The 17,050-nt window shown below is 42.1% G+C and overlaps 1 protein-coding gene across 8 annotated transcripts in view; it reads right to left on the bottom strand.

Annotated features, from left to right (window-relative positions):
• Positions 1–8,146: 8,146 nt before the first annotated feature.
• Positions 8,147–17,050, bottom strand: part of adgrb3 (adhesion G protein-coupled receptor B3) — a 141,670-nt gene continuing 132,766 nt past the window's right edge. For 5 of the 8 annotated variants that reach the window (XM_061690007.1, XM_061690008.1, XM_061690010.1 and 2 more), the window contains 3 exons: positions 14,798–14,833; positions 13,855–13,959; positions 8,147–9,183 (listed from right to left, as the gene is read on the bottom strand). In XM_061690007.1, the coding sequence (XP_061545991.1) occupies positions 8,995–9,183; positions 13,855–13,959; positions 14,798–14,833 (330 nt within the window). In that variant the 3' untranslated portion in view covers positions 8,147–8,994. The remainder of the gene's footprint in view (positions 9,184–13,854; positions 13,960–14,797; positions 14,834–17,050) is intronic. The other 3 variants (XM_061690009.1, XM_061690011.1, XM_061690012.1) reach the window with 2 other exon arrangements.

Genomic DNA, 17,050 nt, shown 5'->3' with positions numbered 1-17,050 from the left:
TCTCCAAACAGGCCCATTTGATGAAGCAACACTTTGCCTCAGCGGCACCCTTGGGAGCAGATGACGCATGACGGATCAATGTGATTGTGTTCATTCACACTCTGTGGGCCCTCTCTGTTTTCAAGCCTGAGAGTGGTTGCCACTTACACCTCAGGGGGACTGTCAGTGTCCACAGCTCTATTTAGCAACACGCAAATGACACGGCCAGCACATGGTCTCAAGGGCACGCCACCGCTATTCAGCACTATTGTATACTCAGCTCTACAATCATTTTCTTCCCCACTAATCTATGCTGTGCTGTTTGTAACCCCAATTTACTGATTAGGTTAATATTTCACTACAATCTGGATCATTTCCCAGGGCCTTGAAAGCTGGTCTTTGGACCACTCCTAAAGAAAAGTGTTCTTGATGTCACAATACTGAACAATGACCAGCCCATATCCAATCTGTCAATTTGAGGTACCGGTAGTCCTTGAAAAAGTTTATCAACAGCTCACTGATTTTCTTCTACTAAATTGACTGCTTTGATGATTTCCAATCAAGTTTCAGGCCCCATCACATCATTGAGACCATGAAGGTGACAAATGTCATCCGTCTGAGGACTGAGGCAGGTAAAGTCTCAATCTTAGTCCTTCTGGTACTGAGTGCTGCATTTGACACAGTTGATTTTGTTCCCGAGGTTAGCGTACTGGGTAGGCACCACCTGCTCCTGGTCATCTCTTATCGTGAGGACAGGTAGTACTTTGTCAGAGTAAGAATCTGTTGGTCAGACCAAATGGCATTGACTTGTATGACCACCTTTGTTCAGTCTTTACATGCTGCGCTGTGGCTTGTTAATAGGCAATAATAACGTGTTCTACCACAACTACAACTATGCAGATGACACTCAGATTTACATCACGCTGACAGCAGGTGAATATCGGCCTTTTGACTCTCTGTCACTGCTTCAAACGGATCACCGTGTGGATGCAAAACAGCTTTCTTATTCTAAACTCGGACAAGACTGAAATCATTTTCTTTGCCTCAAATGAAACGAGAAATTGTCAGCAGTCACCGTGAATCGCTTAAGGGTAACAATTGACGAGTAAAAAGAGAGAGAGATTACATAGAGACATAGGGAGATTTATCCATGGATTTATCTCTAGAGGGTTAAACGACTGTAACAGCCTACTCACAGGACTTGCTAAACGAGCTGAAACGCTGCTCAAGTCCTGACCAGAACGAGGAAGTACGACCGTATCAGTCCTTGCTCAGGTCTCTGCACCGGCTTCATGTCACTCAGAGAATAAACTTTAAAACAGCTCTGCCTGTGTATCAGTCTCTTCACGGCCTATCACTCAAGTACATCTCTGACATGTTGGTCCCATATGAACCATCCCAAAGCCTGAGAACCTGAGGGACAAGTCGTCTGCTGGTGCGCAGAGTCAGAACCAAACACGGTGAAGCTGCGTTTTAGTGCCATGCAGCTAAACTCTTGAACAGTCTTCCTGATGATGTGAAACAGGTTTTACAAATGGACTTACTCGGTGTAAAATCTTGGCTTGTTTAATTGAACATATAGCTGATAAACAGTTCTTGATGCAAGCCATGACTTATTCTGTTGTATGAATGGCAACAGGTGAATACACAGGCTTAGTCTACCTTCTGCCATCTAATGGAAGAGTATATAATTGTTCCGTCTGTCACCATACATCGCTGGCATAGATAGATAAACAAAAATATATCTAGAATTAATTTTATGACAAATTCAGTGAAAATGCTTTCCGCAACACCCTTGTTTCCCACGGCACTCTAGTTGGGAATCACTGTGCAAGACAAATAAAACTGCCTTGCCTGTACTTTTTTTTTTTAATCTATAAAAATAACAACATACTGTATATCATATGTATTTATTTAAAAATGTATGACATTTCTAAGTGACTCCAAACTTTTAAATGGTAGTGTAGTTAGGATTGTTTCGTCTTGGCAAGCGGCACGGTGGACGACTGGTTAGAGCGTCTGCCTCACAGTTCTGCGGTCTGGGGTTCAATCCCCGGCCCCGCCTGTGTGGAGTTTGCATGTTCTCCCCGTGCCTGCGTGGGTTCTCTCCAGGCATTCCGGTTTCCTCCCACATCCCAAAGACATGCGTGGTAGGTTAATTGATGACTCTAAATTGCCCGTAGGTGTGAATGTGAGTGTGAATGGTTGTTTGTTTGTATGTGCCCTGCGATTGGCTGGCAAGCAGTTCAGGGTGTACCCAGCCTCCTGCTTGATGATAGCTGGGATAGGCTCCAACACTCCCGCGACCCTTGTGAGGATAAGCGGCTCAGAAAATGGATGGATGGATGGATGGTCATTGCAACAGTTTTAATACAGCTGTTGTACTTAGATTATGCAGGTGCATTGATGTGTGTACATAACTCCTATCAAAACTTGCTTTCTGCATTTTCTGACATTAAATTAGTATGAATGGGGGTCCCTGAAGTCTAGTTAAGGGCCTTCAAACTGTTCTTGCGATGACAAGTGAATGTTGTTGATCATAAAAGACACCAGGCCTCCCCTCATGTTGCCTCTTGTTGTTGTTCCTCAGTCACGCCACAGACGGTATTTTTTTTCCATTTTAGTTGCTGCAGTGCTCGCTGAATATGGATGCCCACCTGCACACATCGCTGATAACATCCCATTTGTGCGCCGTCTCACCAGTGCGTTAAATGTTTAAAAGGGGAGCCTTGCGGTGGTAAAGAAGCCCACTCACCGTTTTAATATTTTGCACTTAAAATCAGTTGGAGGGATGAACTTATTAAACACATCAGTAAACTTTACAGTGCAAACTATGAACAATAAGGAGTGACAATAAACTGAGCTGAAACTCAAACTGACATGAATACTAATAGTATGGCCTAATCTGTATTAGGTCCTTTAAAAGGCACTTCATAAATCTTTATTATTATTACTCTTAAAATGTATTATCATTATTCGTCTCACACATGTCATAAAAAAAAACATGTACTGTTGTATATTTACACCGACAACACGGACTCCTACCCTGTCAGACCGGTCCTCGTTGGGCTTCCAAGGTGCAATAAAGCTCTATTCACAAACTCACCTCCCTGTCCTCTCTGCATCTGGGTCCAACTTGCAACCTGAATCCTGACAGCATAGTCTGGCCTGTCATGGACCCAGCGGAGAGGGATCCCCTTCGCCAAACAGTTACCGGACAGAGCATGCTTTTGGAGCAACACGACCAAGCCCTCACCCTGCCGATTCAAAAGGTACGTGACTTCTCACAAGCTCTCACATCCCTCCAAAATCAATTTGCCTCACTCCAACTTTGCGCACAGCCGCCTGCTGCAGCATCCACCGCTCCCACTGGCCCCCTCACCCACGTGATGCGTGAACCGTACGTACCCGCACCAGCCCCTTACGACGGCAATCTAGGGTCTTGTCGCACCTTCTTGGTCCAGTGATCACTTGTGTTTGAACAGGAACTGCAGTCGTACTCGACAACGCTAAAATGACCTACCTCATCGGCTGTCTCCGGGGTACAGCGCTCTCGTGGGCCACGGCGGAATGGGAGAAACGGTCAGCCGTCTGTGCGTCATACTATTCTTTTGACATGGAGATGAAGATTTTTGACCACACGGTGCACGGAAGGGAGGCCGCTAAATGGCTGATGTCACTCCGACAGGGCTCTCGCAGTGTGGCTGAATTTGCCTTCACTTCTCGGACTCTCGCTGCCGAGAGTGACTTTAATGATGAGGCGCTACAGGAATTTTTTCAGGGGGCCCTAAATGAGTCTCTTAAAGACCAGTTGGCCTCCAGGGATAAGCCAAGCTCTCTCAGCTGATGATTTCTCTATCAGACTGGATTGTCGTCTCCGTGAGCGGCGGAGGCAACGCAACTCGAGGTCACAGACTCCGCCTACCCCGCTTCCTTCTCCACAGCACTCCACTCTCAAATCCTCCTTTGAGCCGCAGACTTCGTCACCAGCTCCGCTTCCCGAGATCGGAGAACCCACGCAACTTGGCCGATCAAAATTCTCAGATTTGGAGAAAACACGCAGGAGAACCTCTAATCTGTGCTTGTATTGTGGAGAGGCGGGCCACTAGATCGCAAACTGTCCCAAACGTCCATCAAACTGGCAGACTCGCCAATAAAGGAGAGAGTTGGTGAGTCAGAATGCAAGTTCCTCCTCTTCTGTCTGTTTTCCTATCCCTGCTACCATCTGCTGGAATGATCTGTCTCTGCCCGTTTTAGCCCTAGTAGACTCTGGAGCTGACGAGAATCTCATTGACCACCGCCGAGTTAAACAGATGAAAATTCATCTACTGGCTCTGACCACTCCCAAGAATGGCACTGCCCTTGATGGGCGGCTGATCACACATATCCAGCAAGAGACTGCTCCCGTTTCCCTCAAGCTATCAGGTAACCATCTTGAGACTTTAAGTTTACATGTTTTCCCTTGTCTTCCAAGTTCCAATCGTGCTTGGCTTGCCTTGGCTGAGGCTCCATAACCCCAGCATCGACAGGACTGTGCCCAAGATCACCTCATGGGGCAAGTTCTGTCATGAGAACTGCTTGCGATCCCCCAAGTTGCCGAAATTGGAGTAAATCCCCTGACCTATCAGGTGTTCCCTCAATTTACCATGAGCTAGCTCCAGTATTCAGCAAACACCATGCCACCTCGCTACCCCCACACAGGCCTTACGATTGCGCTATTGAACTACAGCCCGGTGCACTGCTACCTAGCAACCGTCTTTTTAACATCGCTCATCCAGAGCGTGAGGCCATGGAGACCTACATCAGGGAGTCATTGGCCGCAGGTATTACCCGGCCCTCCTCTTCACCGGTGGGGGCAGGCTTCTTTTTTGTGGACAAAAAAGACAAGACCCTCCGTCCATGTGTGGACGTTCGTGGCCTTAATAACAACCCCATTAAGACTCTGCCTTTTCCCCCCTGCACGGGGCAACAGTTTTCACCAAGTTGGATCTGCGCCAAGCCTACCATCTTGTCCGTATTCGAGAGGGAGACGAGTGGAAGACAGCATTTAACACCCATAGAGGGCACTACGAGTACCTCGTAATGCCTTTCGGCCTGACACATGCCCCTGCTGTCTTCCAGGCACGAGTCAATGACGTCCTGCGTGACATGATCAGAAAATGTGTTTTTGTCTACCTGGATGACATCCTGGTTTTCTCCCGTTCCGTCGTAGATCACGAACGACATGTTCAACAAGTACTTCAGAGACTCCTTGAGAACAAACTCTTTATTAAACGCGGAAAAGTGTGAGTTCCATGTTCCAAAGACCACCTTTTTGGTTTACGTCATTGCTGAGGACAGCTTCAAATGGACCCAGCCAAGGTAGCTGCAGTCACTGAGTGGCCGACGCCATCCACAAGAAAGGAGCTGCAGCAATTCCTTGGCTTTGCCGACTTCTACCGGCGGTTCATTCGGAACCACAGTCGGGTGGCAGCACCCCTCACTGCGCTCACATCAACCCTAACATCCTTCCAATGGTCTTGAGAAGGCTGACATGACCTTCTGTAAGCTAAAGAAACCTTTTCCCTCAGCTCCTGTCCTCATTCATCCGGATCCACAGAGGCGGTTCATAGTTGAGCATCAGAGGCGGGGGTTGGTTGGTGCAGTGCTGTCTCAGCGATCCCAGACTGATGGTAAGGTCCACCCTTGCGCCTTCTTTTCTCGCAAGTTGTCTCAGGCGGAGAAAAATTATGGGATCGGAGACCGGGAGCTCTTGGAGGTGAAGATGGCGTTGGAGGAATGGCAGCATTTCCTGGAAGGCGCCGAAAACCCATTCATTTGGAATACATCCGCTCTGCTAAGAGGCTGAGCTCCCGTCAAGCCAGGTGGGCATTGTTTTTTCACCGGTTCACCTTTACCTTGTCCTACTGCCCAGGGCCCCAGAGCACCAAGGCGGATGGCCTGTCCTGCCAGTTCGCCTTGGAGCGTGTCAAGAATGATCCAGATCCCATCTTGTCTCCCCGTTGCTTTCTGGGCTCAATCACATTAGAAATAGAAACGCTGGTAAAGTAGGCCCAGGAAGACTGGTGGGGGTCACCGGAACTCCATGTTTGTCCCTGATTCGGCGCGCCCCCAGGTGCTACAGTGGGCCCATTCATCGTGACTTACCTGTCACCCTGGAATCTGCAGAACATTGGCCTTCCTCCGTCAACGCTTCTGGTGGCCCACCATGGAAGATGACACCCGGTCCTTTGTCTCTGCATGCACAGTATGTGCACAAAATAAGACATCCTCTAAACCAAGCTCTGGTTTACTGCGTCCGCTTCCCATTCCCAGACGCCCTTGGTCGCACATCGCCCTGGACTTCGTTTCTGGGCTTCCCCCGTCAAATGGGAACACAGTCATTCCCACTGTGGTGGACAGGTATTCCAAAGCAGCACACTTCCTGGCACTTTCCAAACTTCCATCTGCCAAGGAGACTGCTGACTTGTTGGTCCAGCACGTTTTCCGCCGGCATGGCATCCCCTCTGATATAGTCTCTGACAGGGGCCCCCAATTCACCTCGCAGGTTTGGAGAGCGTTTTGCACAGCGCTTGGTATAGGTGTCAGTCTATTCTCTGGCTATCATCCTCAGACTAACGGGCAATGTGAGCGCACCAATCAACAGCTGGAGATGGCGCTCCGTTGCATATCCCAGTCTCGTCCCGCTTCTTTAATAAATCTGCAAAAATGTCAACAATTCCATTTTTTTCTGTCTATATGGGGTGCTGTGTGTACATTAATAAGGGAAAAAATGAACTTCAATTATTTTAGCAAATGGCTGCAATATAACAAAGAGGGAAAAATTTAAGGAGGTCTGAATACTTTCTGTACCCACTGTATTGTACTGCGGTATTTTCCTGAAGTCATGGCCTCCACTGAAATAGATGCAGGTGACCTATTGAATCCCTGTGTGAATCCATTTGAATACATGCTGCACCCCAAATAAATCTGCTGTCATAAAATAGTAGGTGGTGCCACTAGATGTGATAACCTGTACTCTGACCTCTATGTATCTCAGCAGACCTCATTACCACAACGTGCAAGAAATCAACAATTCTTTCCTTCAATGAGTTTTGGAGACTGTAATACATGCATCCATCCATATCATCACTGTCGGGCAGGATCCTAGTATCTCAAAAATAACTTTCCAAGAAAAAAAATAAAACTAATCTTGCTTGGATTACCAAACACTGCATATCATGTTCCATGTACCACCCCAATATCATGTTCAATCACTAATTTAAAAAAGAAGCTCATTTATTACGCTGTCATTGCTCAAAATATTATACATACGGACACATCCGCATCAAAGTCTGCGCTCGTTGCGCCCCCCCCCCCCCCCCCCAATAACACAAAAATGCTTTCTTTACAAAAGCAAACGACTGTGACTTTTTCAACAACCAAGAGAGATGTAATAAAAAAACTAACAAACAAACAAACAAACAAAAACCAACGATGAGCTGACTAAACTGCGTAATTGACGTTAATCTGCATTACAGCATTGACTTTTAACAAAACAGGCCTACTCAAATTTATCTAATGTAACAAAAAAACCTCCAGGCTTTCAATCTTAAGTCGACATAAAGCTGCACAGCTCCCACAGAGTGAGGAAAAGGCGCCGTTTTATGACACGTCACAGACACACGAGTTAATGGCTTTGTTCTCAAGGTACTTTCAACACTAGAAATTGGTTATTAATGTATACAAAATAACAAATGACATGGGGAAAGACCAATAGTGTCTTGATACGTGGAAAAATATTAAACTGACCATGTTTGAACATAAGGGGTTTTCGCCCCACAGCAATAATACGTTGTAATATACTGTATCTTATTTTAGTTATCAAGTGAAAAATAAAATATATTTATATTATATTTGTGCAACTAAGGGCATCCCTAAAAAATAAAAGCTTTACCATGATTGGATACCTGGTAATCCCTGTATTTGAGTGAATGATTATCAATGAGTCACCATGTTTATTTGACTAGAAAACTGTGCAGCAGAATAAGTTTGAATTCCTGTGCTGGAGATAAGTCAAAAATGAAGAGTTCTTGCGCAAATCCAAAACAACATTGAGAGAGGGACTCCAAGCAAACACCATTAAGTTGACACCAAGTCTGAAGCAGTACGAACATATTTCCTCTTTTATTTACATTCCTTTTCAAATGTTAACATTTTCACTATAACATTTGATCAGGTTGGCATTATTTAGTTTTTTTTACTCAGTAAAATAAATTGGCACAATTAAAACATATGTAGACAAAAGTTTATTTACACCATACAACATTATTTTTTTTCGTTTGTTTGTTTTTTAAATATTTTATACAGGGCTGCAGATGGGAGAGCTTGCCGGGGATCCTTCAAGCGGGTTCCGCAGTATTAAAGTTGTGAAATATATTATTTATATAAAAGTGAGTATTATCTTTATTGCATTGAAAGCAATGAAGAATGTAGCGGGACAAACATTCATTTTAATATGACACATAGGATCCTCTTTGCTTCCCATAATTCATACTAGAAAGTAAAAAGTGTCGCAATGGCCAAACAGACTGTTATAAACGTTTTAAAAACCTGCATAAATATATACATTGTGCTCCTGGGCCTAGCAGCAACCAGACCCAATGAAGCTGGGATCACATGGCGTGTCGTTTGCTCTGTGAGGATTCATTGACATTGTTTTTCCCCCCCCCCCCTTTCTCGCCAATTCTCTGAAAAGATAATTTGAAACACGTGATGATAGATATTGTACACCAGGCTGTCCCGCACTAAGTACACTAGTGAGAATACAAAAAAAGTAACTACCATTGTTCCTCTTTCTCTTTCTTTCTCATCAGTCTTGTTGTATTGGCACATAAAGTCCCTGCCATGCTCCAATTATCCCGACATGAATGCCAAGGCTGTTAGAAAAGTCTGTTACTTTATTCAGTGCAAAATACATCACTTCTTTTTCTTCATCTTCTCCTCCTTCCCGAGTTAGCATTTTCTTCTTCACCTTTAGACCTCTGTTTGGAAATCCCCCTCCTGGACATCCAAGGGGAGGTTGACACACTTTTCCCACTCGGCGGGCGTCATCTCCAGTGAGTCCTTGGCGCTAGAGTCTAGTACATTCATAGTGGCGTAATTCTGATACTCGCACGCCGGGTTGTAGCTCTCCCATGGGTTCTTGTTTGGCATTGCCTTGTCCTGCGAACACGGCCACGTTAGTTATCATCACATTCTCATCACATGGACTTGTATACCCACAATACTATACAGTGAGCCCCATAATAGTGGGGGGTGCATTCCAGATCCACCCGCAACAGGTGCAAATCTGCGATATAGAGAGACCATATGAAGGTTATATCCCTCCCTCAGGCTTTAAACAAAATTTTTTAACACATTGTAAAGGCATCTGAACATAAAAAAATAAAAAAACAAAAAATTAAGGGGGTCTTTGAAGAATTTCAAAGATAAAATGTATACAAAATACTGTACCTATTGTAGTGTCTGTGTGTTAGATATGTGTGTTTAAGAGGCGGGGCTTGAAGGGGTGTGTGTGAGGGTCTTGCCGAGAACTGTGGCTGACAGCAGTGAGTGTGCTCAGTGTCTTTGTGTTTTACTGTTCTCTTGGGATTCAATAAATGGTGGAAAAGTGTATTGACGGCTATGGCTCTCCTTTCCAATATGCGAGGGCGTTACCGTAACTATACTGTAAAAACCTATATGAGAAAACAATGGGTTAAAAAACAAAACAGAATGTAGCGGGGGTGCGCACATTCGACTGCGATATAGCAGGAGAACACTGTGCAATATTGAGCTTCAGTGCACTAGTAGAAAGACTAGTTCACATTAGTAGAATTAATGTGTAAATGTTCCTATTTGTACAACTCCAGAAGTTCAACTCTATTATTCTCCTCAGTGTGGTGCATTACACTAGACTAGACACTATACTACACTATATCCAGTGGTTATAATAAGTTTACACCCCCCTGTTCATTTGCCAGGTTAAAAAAAAAAAGAGAAGACCAAGATAAATCATTTCAAAACCTTTCCCACCAATAATGTGACATATAACTTGCACAACTCAAAAATTACATATTTTCAAAAGGGGAAGTAAAAATAAACAACTGAGATAATGTGGTTGCACAAGTGTGCACACCCGCGTATAACTGAGGATGTCGCTGTGTTCGGAATTAAATTAAAATCACATTCAAACTCATTTTATATGGGTGTCAGCACAGACCTGCCACCATTTTAAGTGTCTCTGGTTAACCCCAAATACAGTTTGGATGTTTTAGTGAGCTTTTCCTGACTTTTTTTGGTTCTGTTTTTTTTTTGCTTTCTAGCAGAATCCTGAATGTTTTGTGCTTACATTGACTGGTATTTGGAACTGTTCATAATTCCCTCCATCTTGACTACCTGTAAGGCCAAAGTTCCAGCTGAAGAAAAACAGCCCCAAAGCTTGATGGTGTCACCGTCATGCTTCACTGTTGGTATGGTGTTCTTTTGGTAATAAGCAGTCTTGTCTTTGTGTTTTTGTCTTTGTAATATAAGGCTTCCCGTGTTGCTACCCTCCCCTATAGCCCAGACATATGAAAATGATGGGAGATTGTTGTCACATGAACAAAACAGCTAGTACTTTCTGTAGCTCCTTCAGTGTTACTGGTTGCCCTGCGACCAGTTTTCTTCTCATCTTTTCAACTTTGGAGGGATGTCCAGTTCTTTTCATTATCAGTCTTATATTCCATATTTTATTTCCCTTTGATGATGACTGTCTTAACCATTTTCCATGGTATAGTTAATGTCTTGGAAATTCTCCAGACTCACACCTTTGAACAATGAGATCCCTCTGATGTTGTGGATGCTCTCTGTGAGCCTTGATTTATACTGTAGCATTTGACTGAGAAAATGTCAGGAAGAGCCTACCACAACATCTGAAATTTATTTGGGGTTATTTGGAGGAACTTTAAATGGTGGCAGGTGTATGCTGACTCCCATTTAACATGAGTGGCGATTGGTGAATTTTGAACACACTTGCGCAAACACATTATTCAGGTGTTTATTTTTACATTCCCAGTCGATTTTTTTCCCCAATTGGATTTTACAGGTTATAGTTCACATTACTGATGGAAATTGGTGGAATTATTTGTGGTGTAATTTTTTTCACATCACCTGGGATTTCAAAAGGGGTGTGGAGAATTTTAAAACCCACTGTCTGCTCTTTAAATGTGAGCCATTTGTCTTGGTGCACTCGCGCTGACAGCCCCAGCGACGCTGTTGCAAATAGGAAGGAGGCGCCGCTCGCAGGCAGGGAATATGAAAAGGAAAGTCATTTCTGAGAGAATCGCTGCAGCAGATTCATTGGTAGCGGAAGGGAGGAGTTTGAAAAAAAGGGAGGGAGGGGTGTGTGTGTGTGCTGGTCTTCTATAGGTTTATGTTTGCACTACTAAGAAGGAAAGGGAGTTAACAAGATTATACGTGTCCTTAGGAAAGGTGTTTTGTAAATTTACATTGCTGTTATTATAATTATTATTATTATGACGATAAGGGAAAATTAACTTAACCCGTAAAGGTTATAATGTATTTCAGGTTCATTCTGAAATTTCACCCGAAAAACAAATATCCCTAACTTTTTGTGCATAGTGTACAAGTCGTGGCTCTGAAAAGTCTATTTAGAAGCCCACACAATATCTTCTATTTAATGGTCTATGGATCTCCGATGCTGTATTTCTGATTTAGTACTGTGTGTTGTTTGTAGAAGTGCGTGCGTCTGTGTGTGTATATCAATTGCCTTGCTGTGATTTAGACATCTGGCTTGGAATGACAGCGTCGATCCGATCTGTCTGATATGGCTCGTCAGAGATCTGATTCAAATCAGTTTTATCCATCTATGATTGAGGCCTTATCTACATTGGAAAAATTATGATTCTGCGTTTTTTTCTGCTTACATTGGTGCCTTTTACACAGCCTATAACAGCTTTGGGCCTTTTCCAAGCCACTGTGGAGTGTACTGTAAATGGCACTGACGCAGAATGGCAGGGCCATGTCGAAGTTTACATGAGAGCCATTTTGTAAAGCGTCTTTGGAAAATGAATGCCGAGACTTAAGTTTCATATTCACCACTCATTTCTCCGACCCTTTTCTGTTCAAGGTACCTTGCCAAATTTTAAACTTTTATGAACAAATTTAAGATATCTCCTTTAGTGAATATGACCACAAGGTCGTCATCATTTTAAAGAAAAAAAATTCATAACAATATTTTTGCTATAGTCCTACAGATGGTCATTAATGAAGTTCTGTTCCTACGGTGGCAACATAACCCAAATTGGTTGTGCCATAATCATTAACCTACGCTAATGCTGTTATAGAGTCATAAATACAATACATATTTGTTTGAAAAACACTTCTACTGTTTAAATATAAAATAATAAAAAGAAAAACTCTAAGTATGGCAGTTCTTGTGCTGTGTGACAACATTTTCTTACACTGACAACTGGTTTATTGCGCGCTGTTTGTAATCTCAAAACCACATACAGTATGTCGAGTAGTGTAAACCGAGGACACCCTGTACTACATAAAATACAATTTTTAATAGAAACAACCATTAGCGTTCAAATGTTTGTGGTCACTTAGAAATGTCCTCTTTTTTAAAAAAAAAATAATAATAAAAGCACATACACCATTCAAACCTTTAGGGTCACCTGGAAATGGCATTGTTTTTAAAAGAAAAGCACCGTTTTATCAATGAAAATCCAATTGAATTAATTAGAACTACAGTTCCAGACATTGATGACTCATTCACTGCCAGGCCTCCTTGTTAACATGGATATTTGAATTCAATGGCAGTAAATGTTAACGTCCATCCATCCATCCATTTTCTGAGCCGCTTCTCCTCACGTGGGTCGTGTGCGTGCTGGAGCCTATCCCAGCTATCATCATGGAAAACATGAAATTGTCTCGTTGGCGCCAAACTTTTGAGGGGTATTGTCTGTTTATATTAGTGATACAATCCATATTAAACCCAAGTGTTTTAAGTTTTCCAATGGCCATATATCATGGTGGTTTACTGTATGTGGCATTATTAAGACCTTTGCACAAATTGTCTTTAAGGATTCAAGTTGTTATTTTTGAAAATCTAATTCGCTGTGTTAAAAGCCGTTGTCAAGAATTGTATACATCACACCCGACATCATACATCTCATGATTTAAAGCTGGGTGCTGTGTGTGTGTTGTATATCCCTCTGGCTCGATAGCTTCTGTGTAAGAGGCAAAGGCAGATTAATGTCGCATCGTCTGTTACAGCTGTCGCTACGGCTATTTTGTAGGCTCTAGGTGTCAAAGAGCCAACTGACATGACGAATATCCGAAGTGGGTCACATGGGAGAAATAAAATGGTAATTGTGTCATAGTGTAAGTGCAGCCTTAGAAGAACAGCACACTTCAGGTAAAGTAGGGATGTTGATAGACTAAATAATCTGCCATGCAGTTATGGTTAAAAAAAAAGAAAAAAGGATGGTGTTGCTAAGTAGATAAATGTATATGTAAATCAAAGTGCATTCATGGCCTTGCATTGGAATGGATGCACTCTCGATAGCAGCTACATTAGCAAACATCTTTCTTCCCCGTGACTGGCATGGTGGAGAAAATGCATCTTTTCTTTAAAAAAAAGTGGGGGAGGGGGACAAGCCTGTCACCCGAGTAACCCGCTGCCCCCCATGGCCAGCTGCTGGCGCTGTATAAATGAACAACCTGTTCTACATGACCTCTCATTAGCACAATCACACACACGTAGGCTGCACTGCACATCTAAATAAGCTTCAGCTGTATTTGAATGTAGCTGAGATCCACCCCCCCCACTGGTTTCCTGTTACTCACCATACTCCCCATATTTGGTATGTCTCGAAATCGGTCCAGGGTTTGAAATTTCTGATTCAGTTCCTGGAACAGCTCCATGTGTCTTTTCCTCGTGTGCATGACTTTCTGCAATGGGAAGGGTTTTTGCTTTGGTATTGACAGCCAATAATGCAAATGCATCTTCTCTCCACCCACTCGCACTCTGATCAATGTGGTAGTTTGCTTGTAGGCCAGGTTTCAAACAGATCTGCTCGGGTCTGCATATATAACGCACCCCCAAAATAAAGGAAACATTGGGATGATTTGTAAGAGGACGGCTGAGCTACTTTATTCAAAATGGCAGGAGTATCCGCATTTAACTTAATTCTTTTGTGACAAATTGCCTCATTTAACGTTTTGTTGGCGTGAGAGGAACCCTTATAATCCAATCTTGGCGCTGGGCTTCCATTTAAAAGGGTTGCCGTGTGTCTACTTTAAAGCAAAATGCTCCCCATGCCAGAAACACTGCCAGAAGCTTTCATTCTGTTTCCTTTACTTTGACAGGGTGTACTATATAGAGTATATATGCAGTAAAACCTGATTTGGCAATGCAAAGGAATGCGAAAACCTGCCAAAAGTGGGGTGGGATTTGCACGGGAAGACTTAGTGGTTCAAATCAGACATGAAACGTGCAAATGTTTTTAAAAGCATATCATTTAAAAATCAACGCAGAGGCGATGGATGAAGGAGATGCAGGACAAAATGTTGATGAGAACGCTCGTCCTGTTTGTCAGTTGACAGCCTTGCTTTTACCTTAACTACATAGCGTGACAATAAATCTTGTAAGCTCCAATAAGCTTAAGAGGCACAACAAGTTTGAGTAAATCAAATGACAAACACAAGGATGGCTTTACTCTGTATATTAAAAAAATGAAATAAAATAGGTAGATGGATGTCTTGAGGGTAGGAGCGTGTTATGAGGTACCTCAAAGTCAAGATCAGAATATCGTGATTTTCTTCTCTGTAAAAAGAAAAGAAAACACGAGGATAAGATAAAGATTTACAACATATGAATTCAGAAAGTGCCTTGACTTGAGGGTTTGGCAAGGTACCACGCTCGTAACTCAATTTACGAATACGGTAATCCCGCGTTTATCGCGGGGGTTAGTTAGGTTCTGGACCAATCCCGCAATAGGTGACGTCGGTGAAGTAGTGACCAAATTATTTTGGTTAGTTATACATACTTGTAAACTGTATGAACCTCTTCAAACTCGTATTGACCTCTACCATACCCTTATAAACACTATATTGTAACCAACTTTTAAACTCTTAAACATACAGTAATGCACAGTAGTTCTGTACACTATGTACGTTTTATTCCTTGTAATTTGTGTTTTAATGAATTTTGTATTTTATTTTTATATTTGAAAATATTTCAGGCCAGTCTTTATTTTAATGCAAAGAAATTACAGTTTCCACTCAAAATCCTGCGATATAGTGAACTATGTGCCATATGAAATAAAAAAATCAGTAATACATGAATCCACACTAGGTGAACTGCAATACAGCAAGGTAACACTGTATATCAAATCTATTTTTCCTATTGAAATGTACTGAAATGCCATGAATCCATTCTAGCGCCCCAAAACAAAATTTTTGGTTACATTTTTTTAACAGCACTGTCTTGTACAAAAACATAATAAATAAACCATAACTGGTTTTGTAAATTATAATTATTGTATGTACTGTAGTAATGGTGTGTTGATGTGTGTCTTTAATGGACGTGGCCTATTCTGTGATATGTGGAACTGGAGTTGGTTAGTCTGCGTGTGAGCGTCTGGGCGTGATTTGTTGGCCGACAGTAGCTCCTTGTGAGTGCTCTCATTTTGTATTTGTGTGTTTGACTGTTTGCAGCGTTCAAGAAACAGCTGAAAGTGCAGCAGCGGCTGTGGCTCTCTTCCCCACATCCAACGGCACCTCAGTACTTAAATTATGCTTTTTTTTCAGTTCACTAGAACTCATAACTAAAATTTTGGCTTGCAACACAAAAAAAATAAAAGAAATAAAACCAACCAAGCGATGACTTGTGAGTGACTCAAAAAACTTACAGAGCACTTAAAAAGTTAGAACACTTATTAGTAGGGCTATTACTCTCAAATATTTTTTGAATCGATTATTCTACCAATCATTCCATCCATTAATCGAATAAAAAATAGCATTAGTTTATTGCAAAATATCATTCTGATGACTGTTTGTTAACCAATTATTTTTATTCATTTGGTGTTGCTTAACCAGATAAACAACAATTGAGCAATAAGAGGGAGTGATGTACTCACCAACCTTTTCAAACTGACAGCTACTCAATGAGACTCGGGTACCGATTAATGTGAAGGGCTACTAGTTTGATATGCACTTCTGAGGCTGCTTCGGGTTTAACTGCGTCAATGACTTGGTTAATTATATTACGGCAGCAAATAACTATTATTTTCTTAATAGTTGAAACTCCATCAATTGATTATTATTCAGTGACTAGTTTGGTCCATACTGTGTCAGAAAATAGGCAGTTGATCATTGTTTCCAAAGTCAACGCAGATGTTTGCAAATGTCTTTTGATTGAAATCAAAGATAATCAGTCTGCTTTCGTGAAGGACTACAGAAATCCGAGAATATTTACTGTTGAAAGGCTGAAATCCGAGGGTTTGGACAATTTTAAGTTAAACAGTAGCTTTAAATGATTAATCGATTATCAAAATGTTGACAAAGTGGACTCATTTGATAATTGATTAGTTGTCAATTAAGCTAATGTATTAATTGTGACACCTGTACTCATAAGCCAAGGTACCATTATTGTATTATTATTGCGGTAGTCGTTTGCAGCAGTGGAGAACAGCACTGCATCAAGCTGATCTTATTCTAATATAATTTGATCTCTCTCATGTACCTGAGCATGATTATTTTTGTAAAGGTCGGTGTTATATTAGTTATCCGTACTGTACATGTATACCTAATGCAGAGCTGCCAAATGTTACGGAACGTCCCAGCACACCCAAGGAAAAAGTAATCAGATTCACGTAAATGGCCAATTTTGAGTTCAAAACAGCGAATTTTGCCCAAAAGCCACTGATTTGCATTTATGATTAATACATATTTGTAATGTAAGATAACCTTTATTAGTCCCACAATTGGGACATTTTCATTGTTTCAGAGGCAATCGTTGATATAGGAAATATAAATATGT

This window comes from Phycodurus eques, chromosome 11, assembly GCF_024500275.1.
Source record: "Phycodurus eques isolate BA_2022a chromosome 11, UOR_Pequ_1.1, whole genome shotgun sequence".
In the NCBI taxonomy this organism is placed as follows: Eukaryota; Metazoa; Chordata; class Actinopteri; order Syngnathiformes; family Syngnathidae; genus Phycodurus; species Phycodurus eques.
Note: the sequence above shows the minus strand (reverse complement) of the source record. Positions and strands in the feature narration are given on the sequence as shown.